The 12,766-nt window shown below is 55.1% G+C and overlaps 1 protein-coding gene across 5 annotated transcripts in view; it reads right to left on the bottom strand.

Annotated features, from left to right (window-relative positions):
• Nucleotides 1–12,766, bottom strand: part of HIP1 (huntingtin interacting protein 1) — a 44,218-nt gene that overhangs the window by 10,561 nt on the left and 20,891 nt on the right. For 4 of the 5 annotated variants that reach the window (XM_021540378.3, XM_085557670.1, XM_085557669.1 and 1 more), the window contains 8 exons: nucleotides 4,578–4,641; nucleotides 3,918–4,060; nucleotides 3,336–3,392; nucleotides 2,809–2,889; nucleotides 2,107–2,183; nucleotides 1,888–1,949; nucleotides 515–655; nucleotides 87–144 (listed from right to left, as the gene is read on the bottom strand). In XM_021540378.3, the coding sequence (XP_021396053.1) occupies nucleotides 87–144; nucleotides 515–655; nucleotides 1,888–1,949; nucleotides 2,107–2,183; nucleotides 2,809–2,889; nucleotides 3,336–3,392; nucleotides 3,918–4,060; nucleotides 4,578–4,641 (683 nt within the window). Of the gene's footprint in view, nucleotides 1–86; nucleotides 145–514; nucleotides 656–1,887; nucleotides 1,950–2,106; nucleotides 2,184–2,808; nucleotides 2,890–3,335; nucleotides 3,393–3,917; nucleotides 4,061–4,577; nucleotides 4,642–11,893; nucleotides 12,135–12,766 lie in introns of those variants that run through there. The other variant, XM_021540379.4, reaches the window with a different exon arrangement.

The following is a 12,766-nucleotide window of genomic DNA, read 5'->3' as shown; positions in this document are numbered from 1 at the left end:
GCCTTGGGAGCACTCCCAGAGCACCAGTGCTGGGCAAGGCAGCAAGAGGCTTTTTTGGGCCCAGTGTTCCGGGTCTGGGCACCTACTTTCGGAACTGTTCCAGGAAGCGATCCCGGTGGCCCTGCAGTGTATCTGCTGGCAGACCTGGAGGAAGCAGAAAGTAGAAATATCAGTGTCTTCATGGATTGGGGAAAAACCTATTGGCACAGCCACATGGAAACAGGTCTTTCCCAGAGATGGCCACCCTCCTCTGGGGGTCCAAATACTCCATGCAGTGTCCTGCTGTAGGAGGGGACCACACCCCACACTCCTCAGGGCAGGGAGAAGTGTGGGCTGGTGGCTGCCGTAATTCCAGACCCTGAAGGATATAGGTTTTGCCATCGTGACTCCCTTCACCCCCCAAGAGGTGGGGGAAGAGGTGGTGGTAAACAGCCCAGGCTGAGCAAGGTGGTGGACCCAGTACCTCCCTGTGCGTCCCCCGCCTGTCAAAGGCAGTGGTGCTGGGGACACTCACAGGAGTGGAGCTTGAAGAGCAGCTTGACAGTGTAGTCATAGAGGTGGCTGCAGTCCAGGATCACCTGGATGAGCGGGGCCAGCCGGCACTGACCTGCTGCTGTCACTGACACCGAGCGCGACATGTCCAGAGAGCTGAACACTGCGGGGAAGGAGCGCAGGATCAGAGCTGGCAGCAGCATCCCAGGGTGCCACACTGTGTCCACCAAAGCCACAGATGTCATCCAGAGCAAGACACCCACTCACCCTTAGGGACACAGCCTGCTGCCCTGTAGCTGTTTGTGAGCTCACTGGGAGGCAAAACTCCCACCCAGGTCTCCCATCCAGGCCTGGGAACACTCCAGCCTGGCACCATAGGCCTCCAGCTGGGACTGAGCCCTAGCCATGTCCCTGGGCAGAGCTGACACATGACCCCTGTGCTCTGCCTGTCACTATTGTCCCACTGGCCACTGGAGTGAGTGTGCTGGGCGTGCCAGACGGAAGATGCTCCAAAACCAGCTTGGAGCAGCTGAAGACCATCTCATTCCAACACCTTCCACCAGACCAAGGTGTTCTAAACTCTATCCAACCTGGCCTTGAACTCTTCCAGGGATGGGGCAGCCACAGCTTCCCTGGACAACCTGTGCCAGGGTCTCACCACCCTCACAGACAAGAATTTCTTCCCAATTTCCCACCTAACCCTGCCCTCTGGCAGTGGGAAGCCATTCCCCTTTGTCCTGTCACTCCATCCCTTGTCTAAAGTCCCTTTCTGGTCCTCTTGGAGTCCTTTGGGCACTGGAAGGAGCTCTAAGGTCTTCTGGACCCTTCTGTTCTCCAGCTGAACACCCCCAGCTCTACCAGCCTGTCTCCAGATCAGAAGGGCTCCAGCCCTCAGAGCATCTCTGTGGCCTCCTCTGGACTTGCTCCAGTAGCCCCATGTCCTTCCTGTGCTGGGACACCAGGGCTGGAGGCAGCTCTGCAGGTGGGGTTTTACCTAAGTGGGGCAGAGGGGCAGAAGGGCAGAATCACCCCCTCACCTGCTGCCCATGCTGGGGCATCAGCCCAGGGCATGGGGAGTTTTGGAGCACACATGGCTGAGCATGTTGAACTCCTCATCCTCCAGCAACCCCAAGTCCTTCCTGGCAGGGCTGCACTCTATCCCTTCATCTTTCAGCCTGGATTGATACCAGGGCTTGCCCTGACCCAGTGCAGCACCTTCCACTTTGCCTTGCTGAACCATAATTCAGGTGAAGTGCCCCTAGAAGAGCTGAGCTGTGGTGGCCTCAGCCAACATCCCCTGTCAGAGCCTCATCCAGCTTGGATCAGCCCCACAAAGGGGCTGGACTCCAGCAGATCTCTCACTCCACCGTGCCTCAGAGTAATGCAGGCCTTTACCTGTCTGGAAGAGGTTCAGCTCACACTCCAGGTAGTCAAACATCTCCACCGTCAGCTGAAAACTAGGAAACAGGGTTGAGGATGGTTGGGGACTGTCCCCAAGAACACCCATGAGGAAGGGTCCTTTCCCTGCTTGGTCATGCTGCCAGTGGGGTTGGGCAGATCGTGCCAACCACCTGCACCCACTCCCTCCCAGACCTCCCCCTGCCCTGCACTCACAAGTTATTGACATCATTCTCCCCAGCCTCATCAAGCTGCCGGTCAGACATCTGCAGATTTCCAGGGAATCGGGGATTCTGTGGGGAAAACAGGAGTCAGGAAAGAGTTCCAGAAGATCTTCTGGTCTGGCCACATCTCTGGGAGCACCAGGGCTGTGATTGTGCAGCCTCACAGTCAGCTCTTGGATGAGCCAAGGGAGTGATGTTGGGGACAAGGGAGGTAGCACAGGGTCTCTGAACCTTGGGTGACCACAGCATCCCTAATCCACAGCAAGAAAAGCTGATTTTTCTGGGCTGAGAAACCTGCCTAGCAGGGAAGAGACGGGGCTGCCAGCAGAGAGCTGGACAGGATGGAGTGGTATCTGCCCCCTGGCCTTTTGGGGAAGGTCACATCACACTTCCAAAACAGGGGGATGGGCACAGAAAACATCTCTTTCCAGCAGTTTTCCTATCTAGGATAGCTGGGGAAGAATGGGGTGTGTGTGTCTCTTACTACTTGTAATCCACCAACTCCCAGTCCAGCCCAAGGAGCTCTGGGCCACCAGGAATCCCTCAAAGCACTGGTCCTTGGGCCATTTTTGATGGCCACTGGCAGCTTTGGGAATATTTCATGGAGGCAGCAGGATGGCCATGCTGTCACCTTGCTGTCATCCCAGTGCACACCCCTTGCTACAGCCCTGGGGACAGGGACGGGGAGGCTTACCTTGGTGTGAAATTCCATCTTGGTTCTCAGCAGTTTGAGGTAGATGCTGCAGAGCTGACCGTAGCCCTCACTCAGGTGGCCCTGTGGGGACCCCAAAAAGCTGTTGAAATCCAGGGCAGGCTGTGGAAAAGCTGTTTTCTGCTGCACAATGATTGACCCCTCCTTTATCTCCCCAAAACCATAGCCAAACCCTCCTCAATGGCACCTGGATGCAGACTGGCTGTACTGCAGGGATTTGGTCAGAACTTCTCATCACCTCCTCTGCATGTTTCAGTGCTTCATTTGACTGTCAGGGTCGAGTTTTTACTGGGTTTTGCCATAAAATGGAAAGAGGCATCTGATTTTGGTGTAAGGGAACACGGAATGCAACTGAAACCTAGCCCAGGTAGGTGATACTAGCCACAGGTCAGCCATGACTGTGCTCTGATTCCTGGGAGAGGGAACATCCCAAATTTACAACCACCCCCCAGCCTGGCCACAGCAACCCCAGGGTGTCCCCACCACAGCTGGCAGGTTTGGCCACTTACCCACATCCTGCTCATGTCACTCAGCTCATTCTTGTATCGCACGGAGTCTTTCAGGACCTGCAGAAATGATGGTGACAATCAGTGGGCAGAGCATCAGCACACAGTGCTCCATACTTGAAACCGGGAACTGGGTGACAAATGGGAGGTCTTGATGCATTCCCAAACCTTTACTGCTGCCACCAACCCTGTGTGCCTGCGCTTCCCCAGGGAGGATCCTTGCTGAGGGCTCTTGCACACATTGCAGACACTGAGCAGTTTCCTTTGGCACTGGCACTGCCGATGGCACTGGGGTTTGAGGCACAGGGGGTTTTGGGCTCTGACACCCAGGATTGACCTGCAGGAGGGCACTGACCCTTTGGGAGAGCTCCAGCACGGATGTCCACATAGGACTGACCCCCAGGAGGACACCAACCCTCCAGCAGGGCTCCAGCTCCAGGACTGACCCCTGGGAGGCCAATGACCCTATGGGAGGACTCCAGTCCCCACCCCAGGACTGACCCCCCACCCTCCAGCATCTCCCATCACCCGGTGCAGCCCTGCAGGAAAAAGGATCTGGCCCTCAGCTGAGCTTTGGGCACTCACATTGGAATGTCCATCCCGGAGGAGCTTGTGGAAGACATGGCAGAACTTCCAGCAGAGCACGGCATTGCCGGACAGCGGCAGCCGGTTCACCACTGACCAGAAGGTCTGGGCTCCCTTCTCATGGTGCGTGCCCAGGATGCACGGTGCCGGCGGTCAAGGAAGCACTCCTCTGCCTTTTGGTGATGGAGAATGGCCACCCAAAGACAGCTGCACCCGGAGTGGTCAGGCCACCACAGGGAGCTAATGATGCCTAGTCCAGGCAATATGCTGTTCCCAAAGTGGCACAAGCCACCCTCTCCCCACCAGCCCTGTTCTGGGAGCACCATGGCAGATGCAAGGCTGGGGCTGTGCCTCTGCTGAGCCTTCCCAGGTGGCTGGCTGGGATGATGGGGATCCACTTTTGGTAGCAGCGTCCCTGCCTGCTGTGGCCACCTTCCCTTCCTGCCCTCTCCTGGGATACACCAGCCTGGGCATCTACCAACATTCAAAGGCTATGACAGCAGTAGCAGGAACCCCGTGCCATGCTGGAAAGATATCCAATGTTGTTAACAGCCCCCAGCCTCCCCAGCACCCTGGGTACCTCTCCTCACACACTCTCTTGATGCCGCCCCAGCCCCACTCCCACAGCCCTTGTCCCACAGCCAGCTTTGAGAAGGATATTCCTGGCATGTTTCTCCTTGACAGCCACTTCCTGTGCATTAATGGCCTTATTGATGCTGACGGTCTGCAAGAGAGAAGTGATGGCGGGGTGAGATGGGAAAGGTTGAGGCTCCCTCATGGTCCCCCCCTCCGGCTCTGCAGTGGTTAGGTTCCAGCCAGGTCCCCAATCCCTGCTTGTGCTAGATGGATGCTGACCTTTCCCAGATGCCTTTCTGGGATGTAGTTGGCATCCACCAGTTTTAGCTGCTGCCAGGACTCATTTACTCAGGATAATAATGAAGCAATTAAAGCAGTGCTCACAAGGAGCCCTCTGCCTCCCTCAGAGTGGTGGGACAGGCAGAGGGAAGCTAAATTCCTCCCCTGCCCTTGGATCGTGGGCAGCAGCTGACAGCTCCCACCCTATTTTTGGGGTGCTGAATAGGGAGGACAATTTGGGGGGCACAAAAAATTGGGCAGTGGGATGGCAAGACCACTGCCAGGGCTGCCTGGCAAGGTCTCGTCTGCTTCATGGATTAGAGGGACAGGAGTGGAACCCACAGGCAGAACTTGCCATGCAGGTGTTGAGGAACTTGAGGAGTCCCCACTGAGGAGCCTTGGCACAGCCAGCCACCATTTATCCTACGGAAGGCAGTGGCAGCCACTGGAAAAATTTTCCAGGCAGGATTTTTAACTCTACCCTGTTTCTGATCCTTCATGGGGACACTAAGATGCCAGCTCATGATCATCCTCTCCCCAAGCTCCCACATCACCAAATACTTCCTTGGCACCAGCTCCAACGAACACCTCGCTGCCAAGGGATGGACCCATCTGGCTCAGCACTGCCAGAAGTAGCTAATTACTGACATAAACCAATTAAAGCCATGAGATTAATTACAATGCCTTTCTCACTACAATCCTTGCTGTAACCCTGCTTCCTGGCCCTCTCTATGGTGCTTGCAGCCCCATCCCTACTGGCTCTGGGTGGTGACCATGAAGGTGACCAGTAAGGACCATGGAGGTGACATGGGAGGTCACCAGCAAGATGCAGGAAGCTCATGTTGAAGTGTCAGGGGACCTAAATTCCCAGCTGAAAGTCACCCATCCCAGGCAACTGTCTCAGGGAAATTTCTCTCTCTCAGAATTTTTCATAGAAGTGCACAGAGAGAAAGAAAGAGAAAACAATTTGTTTCTCCTCTCTATGCACTTCTATGAAAAATCCTCAAAGAGAGAAATGTCCCTGTGACAAAGCAGCCAGAGCAGAAACTGGATCTCAGCTCGGTTTTTTAAGGAGAGCTGAAAGAAACACCAGCAGTGGAGAGACCCATGCATCCCCTCCTGAGGGGTTGGATGGAGGTAACAGGTTCCCAGCACATAAGGACAAGAGTGGGAGCCAGCTCTGCTGCTCTGCCTGTCTCACAAGCCACAGCCCCTTATCAAAAAGACCTTAAAATTAAATTTAGCATTAAAAAAGGCTTGGGAAGGTGCCTCTGCCAGTCTCGAGAGGGATGCCCATGTCCTAGAGGCCTGGAGCAGGATGCCCACATCCTAACATCCGTGACACATGTCATGGATCCTGCTCTAGGGGCAGCTTGTTCTCATTCAAAACCCCAGTCTGCAGCCCCAAAGTCTGTCAGGACAGTTGTGATGAACCAGCCAGCACTGTGAGGAGTGCCAGGATCAGCATTTAAAAGCACATTCCATCTCAGAAGGGAGTCCTGGAGCACAAGGAACAAGCCAAATGCAAAGCAAGAGCTGGAGAGCAGAAACTCATAGCCAAAGGAGGGATGTAGGCCCCACTTTCCTGAAGCTGTTCCTGCTGTTATTGAATGAGGGAAGCTATGCTGCATCCCTGGGAAAGCCAGAAATGGAGCTCCCAGTTTAACTGCTCTTTCGTGCCAGCTTTTCCCAGCAAAGCAAGGACACTGTTTTCCAACCAACACAGATCCAGTGACCTCCAAGAATGAGGAGACACAGTGGGAGTGTGATGAGCACTGGCAGCCCCTGGTTCCAGGCAGATCCCCTGGGACCAGCTGGAGCCCTCCTTGCGGGACAAGCAGGGTCAGGGAAGGTGATCTGGCTGCAAAATTGGATCAGAGCAGAGGGAAATTTGGGGCTGCCTGGACAGCAAGTCCAGACCCCTTCCGCACAGAGGGTCTTTGACTCACAGATGCCTCTCCCCACCACCATCCCACATCTGCAGCTGATAGAATTTTAATTTAATTATGAGCTTCCAACCTATGAGGGCGAGTTCTGACCCATCAAGACACATTTGGGCAGCACTGCTGGCCCCATTCCAGTTTCATGAACAGGACAGGGGACACTGGGGACATGGGGCAGCACCACGCCCCACCCTGCTGCTGGGACAGGAAACCCTGGAGTTTACTCTTGTGCAATGGGTCAGGCAGGAAGCAGGAAGAGAGTCCGGAGGGGTCTATTGCACAAGGAGAGGTGTGAGGGTGACACTGCCACAGGGCCAGGACTGAGCTCAGTGGGGCAGGGCTGTGCACAGGGCTCTGCCAGTCTGGGAAGGACACTGGGGCTGGGAAGGCTGCAAGGGAATACTGCAAGCACTGTCAGCCTTCCAAGTGCCACTTGAGCAGGGTAAGGGAACCCCACTGATGTGTGCATGGAAAGGCACAGGCTATTTGGGAGAGGAGCAGTCTGTGGCTATCTATCCTTCAGTAATGACATCTTTCCAATAGTCTTTTCCTGCCTCTGCAACATCAAGGGGATTCCCAGAAACCTGTGGAAAGTCTACTGCCTGACAGGCCACCACAGCTTTGTTCCATGGGAATTCCCAACCTCTGATCCAGCCCAGACCTTCTCACATGGACATCCCACAGCATAGCAGAGCCATCAACAGCTCCACACTGGGGTGATCCATGGATCAGGTCTCATGTCACCTCTCTGGCATGTGTCTGCAGGCTCCTGACAGAGAAAGGCAAAACTGCATGGAGGAAGAGGGTCAGGATGACAGAGGCTTTCTGAGCCCTGCCACACACTTCCCTCTGCTACACACACCCTCACTGCCCACCAGCTCTCCCCCAGCTCAGTCTCTGAATGCAAAATTTCCCATTTGGAGGCAAAGAGCCAAGCTTGGCTCAGGAGCAGCACAAAGCCTTCCTGCTGCTTTCATTTCCAGAAGGAAACAAGTGTTGATTAAAGAATCCAGAGCTACTGCAAACTATTTGGACAAACTGAGTAAGTCACAGTGCAAATCCTCTTAGTAATGCTCCCTCATTTCTCCTTAATTCCTTTCTATAAGTGGGAGAGCTGGGATGGAGCGTACCTCTGGAAAACTGCTCACAAGCCCTGCAGATGCAGGAGCTTCAGAGAAGAGTGCAAGCAAGAAGACTTGACTACAACAAGCCTGGAAGAAACATCCATGGGCTTAATTAAAATGCAAATCCCAGTAAAGCAAAGCTTGGCTCAGGCTCTGGAGGGTGTGCAGAACATGGGAGGCAGGCAAGCTCTTACAAGGACACATCTTAAGCTGCACCAAGGCAAATACAGGTTGGATATTAGGAAAAAGTTTTGCATGGAAAGAGTGATAAAGTACTGGAATGGCTGCCCAGAGAGGTAGTGGAGTCACCATCCCTGGGTGTGTTTAACAAAGCCTGGATGTGGCACTGGGTGCCAGGGTTTAGTTGAGGTGTTGGGGCTGGGTTGGACTCGATGATCTTGAAGGTCTCTTCCAACCCAGTGATTCTGTGAATCTCTTTAAACATCACCCACCTTCAGCAGCTAATGTCAAAATCCCAGCCTCAAGGCGCTCAAGGAATGGTTTTGTCCAGCAAAATCCTGGAACAAATCCAGCTGGGTAACACCTGGGGTAGTCAATGCTCCACTGAGGACTGGCAAGAGCTCCTGAGGACACAGGTGCTGGGCACCTGTGGCCTGACAGCAGCAGCAGGAGCAGGAAACAAGCCTGGCTTTGTGCCTGCCAGCAGCTGGAGGGAAAGGGAGGAAGGAAGGCAAGAAAGCAATGCTGGCAGGCCTGGCTGGCCACATGCGATGTAAAACACAGGGATGTATTTCTATGTATTGGACAGGAAGATGCTCAACCTGCCTTTCAGCTCAGTCCCATAGGCTTCCTGGGAGAAGGAAGTCAGAAGATGTGAAAAATACCTTCCCACCACTTAATCCAGGCTATTTGGCTGCATCTGACGCTGAATCCATGAATTTGTAAAGCAAGTGCTCCTCTCCTGACTGGCTACATCCTGGAGATGCTCTGGGGATGAAGCTCCTTGTCCAGGCTGTGTGAGCATATCCCAGAAGATGCTGCTGCTCTTCTTACCTCCCGCCCCCTCAACATGAGAATAGTTCCCAAAATGACACAAGTCTCAGATTTCCCACTGCTTGCGTCATAAAAACAACCATTTTCCTCAAACCAACAACATATTCCAGTGACAGAGACCCCAAAACCTCACTGCATCCATTGGGGTCACTCCCAGCGGTGGTGGCTTCAGATGTCCCTCTCCAGGAGGAGATGCTGATGCCACCAGCCCAGATGCCAGCAGGAGGAGAACCAAGGTGTCTGGAGATAGCCCTGAACCCCAAGTGATACCAGTGCAGGTGTTTGGGGTCACCTTGTCTGTCCCATAGCCTGCACATGAAACATCCCAAAAGAGTCACTGGGAAGATGGCAATAAACTCCATGAGCCACGCTGGAATCCAATGGCATCGCCATGATGCTCTTTTTGGCACAGACCTTGCTCTGGCTTGCTGCCTCCAGGTCTGCTTTCCTGAGGCCAGGAGCATGATGACTTCAGATGGACAACACCACTGGCCCTTCCCGCATTCAGCAATGACCGAAAGAGGAGTGTTATGGAGCTCTTCCAGCACAGGTGGGGTTTCATGGGAAAAAAAACACCTAGGCCAGAAAATGGAGTAGTGGTGTGAGTTTTAGACGTCTCTGACCACAAGGAGACATGCGAGGCTGGAAGCAGACACCCAACTTCTAGCATGTGTTTGCCTTGAGAGCTGTACTGCTGTTATCCCAGTTGCAAAACCAAAATAAAGTTGTAGGATGTCTTTTATGTCCATTTGGAGTGTGCCTGGACAGCCCACTCCACCAGCTCCCAGCTCCTCCTGAGGGTAGCAGAGGTCGGGATCCATAGGAGGATGCACCCATGAGCTGTGTGTGCAAGGACTTGACCCACTGTTGGCTCTTCTAGAGCCTCCAGTGAAAATTCCAAGTTCCACACCATCAGGAGAGATGGGGTAGGATGAGACAGTGTGATCCAATTGCTCCTCCACCTTCGATGCAAAGGAAAGAAAGAAGATAACCAGCTAACCATTCCATGGTGGATCCCAAGGGTTCCAGTGAGACACTCAATGCCAGCAGGGGAGAGCTGGAATGATCACAGGGAGAGTTTGGCTCCCAGAAACAAGAGTTTACCACAGTGATCACATCACAAGGAACAAGTATGTGGAGTGCTGGGCAACTGGCTTCCTCCAGCCATAAAAAACTTAAGCAGTTTAATTATGTGGACATGGAATTTTAATATCCAATTTAAGGAATGTGGACTTTTCCAATACAGAGATAAACCTCAGAGGAAAAAAAATTATGGTAAGAAGACATTTTGGGGAGAAGAGCTGGCAAAAAAGCAGGCTACAAAATCCAGACGTCACAGGGACCAACTGGGGAAGTTGTAAAGTTCAGAGCCCAAGCTGCCACTGCCTGGCATTTCTAACTCCAGAGCACAACCAGAACCCATCACAGGAGGCTGGATCTGAGGAGAGGCAGAAATCCAGGGGGACCCCCAGGATACCCATTCCTCCATTAAAACATGCACATCCACTCATTTCTCTTCTCGCTTAATTACTGCTCAGGGCAGTCAATCTGTGTCCAGCTGGCTCGGCTGCGGCCAGAGTCTTTCCCATGAGCTGCCCCCAATAGCCAGGCTTTTAATTTTAAATGGGGATTTTATGCAAGGATAATCTCTTCCAGCAGTGGTGATTTCTGTCTGGGGAGGGAGTGTGGCCATGTCTGGCAGGGTCAGCACTCCAGGAAGGTCTACCACCACCTTCAAACATTTTTGAAACATTCCCAGTCATGCTGACCAGAGCCTTCTGCTTCCCAGCAGATGCAAATACTTAGGTATTTTTTTGGAACATGAAGAGAGAAAGGAGTGAGGATGAAGGATTCAGGGAGCAGATGCAAGGAGCTCATCCAGATGTGCATTTCTATTATCAACTGCCACCCAGCACCCACCTTCCTTGTGAAGCATCACCACAGCAGGAACACAGCAGCTCTTATTGTCCTAGCAGGATATTCTGAAATTAAGCTCAGATCTAGCGTAAGTGGAAACCGTTCCTTGCAATGCTTCTGGGTGAGCAGCAACTCCCGGGAGCAGGATGGGGCATCCCTCTCCCGTTATCCCCCCAGGATGTCTGGATCTTGCAATGGTGCCAAGAGCAGCCATGACCACGTGGGCTTAATGCTGTATCTGAGGGACGTGCTGGAGCACCGGGAAAAGCCAAATCCCTCTTTCCAGGTGAGCAGCGCAGGAGTCAACATGCTCCCTGTAGGAACAGTCCCTAAAAACCCACTTCTCACCCCAAACTTGTTTTCATTCCTTCTACCTGGGTGAGGGGCAGACCCCACGGACTGGAGGAGCTGTGACAGCAGCACTGGGCAGGGGGACACAGGTGCATGGTGATACAGGTACATGGGGACATAGGTGCTCGTGGGGACATGGCAGCATGGATGCATGATGAGTGCTCGTGGGGACACGGATGCATGAGGACAGCAAGGCTCATGGGGACACAGATGCACGGGGACACGAGTGCCCGTGGGGACACGGACGCACGAGGACTCGGATGCATGGAGACACCAAGGCTCGTGGGGACATGGATGCATGGGGACACGAGTGTTCTTGGGGACAGAGATGCACGGGGACACGAGTGCCCGTGGGGACACGGATGCATGGGGACACCAAGGCTCGTGGGGACACGGACGCACGGGGACACGGATGCATGGGGACACCAAGGCTCATGGGGACATGGATGCATGGGCACACGGGACACGGGTGTTCGCGGCACGGCCTGAGCACGGCCGAGCCGGGCATGGAGAACACGGCTCACACGGCTGTGTAGGAGCGAACCCGCCCCGGCCGCAGCCGCACGGGGAGCTCCGCATCACCACGGAGACGAGCCCCCGGGTCCCGCTGCCGCACGAACCATCCCCGCTCCCCGCGATGCTCCTCCGGGAACCGCCGGTGTCGCGGCTAACGAACCTCCCCGGGAAGGAGTTTCCCAGGATGGAACCCTGATTCCAGGCATGAGCCAGGAGCGGCGCGGGGGTCCCGGGGCGGCCGTGGCCGCGCACTTACCACCTTGCCCAGCTCCATGGCGGGGCTCGGGGCGCGGGCTCAGCGCGGAGCGGCGGCGGCGCCCATGGCGGCGGCGCTGGAAGGTTCTGCCGGACCGGGGCGGGGGCGAGGGGGGGCTCTGCCAAGGGCGGCACGGCCCAGGCGGGAGGAGCGGCCGCGGCGCTCGGCCAGAATAACAAAGGAGCCCTCGGGGGGCGGGTGGAGCTGTGGGACGGCCCCCGGGCGTGCCGGCCCCTGCACCGCCCACCCGCGCCGGGGCAGCGGCAGAGCGCAGGGAAGGAGGATGGCCGGAGGGTTCGGGGGCGGGGAGCTTCGCATCCCTCGGTGCAGCCCTGCTGCGCTACTACTGGATGTCCGCTTCATTCCCTGCACGACGCCCAGCCGAACTCCTGCCCCACTGCCACATCTGCTGCCCATTCCTGGCCTCCTGCATCTCCTGCTCCGTCCCCTGCCCCACTGCCTGACCCTCTACTCCACTGCCAGACCCTTCTCATACTCCCTGTCAGACTCCCTACCGCTTTGTTGCCCCCTCGTCCATTCCCTGTCAGCCCCCCTGCTCCGTCCCCTGCCCCATCTCTGTGCCTGGGGGTGAAGCTACGCCAGTGGGTCTGTCTGGGACCTGCACAGAGTTCCCTTGTTCCAGAGCCTCCTCGGCTGCTAGCATCTTGCTTCCAACCACAAAAGCAATTAAACCAGTGTAGTAACAAGGTCCTGGCCCGAGTCGGTCCCAGGGGCAGGGAGGAATGGCTCCTTGACCACCATGACCACCCCAAAGAGGGACAAGAAAGCATCCAGGCAGGAGGATTTTGGTATCTCCCAGCTCCTCCTTGTACTCAAGGAATATTTTCTGATGGGAAGGCACAAAAGAAACCC

The sequence above is a fragment of the Lonchura striata genome, chromosome 19, assembly GCF_050655825.1.
Source record: "Lonchura striata isolate lonStrDom1 chromosome 19, ASM5065582v1, whole genome shotgun sequence".
NCBI classification, from domain to species: Eukaryota; Metazoa; Chordata; class Aves; order Passeriformes; family Estrildidae; genus Lonchura; species Lonchura striata.
This window is presented reverse-complemented; position numbering and strand designations above follow the sequence as displayed.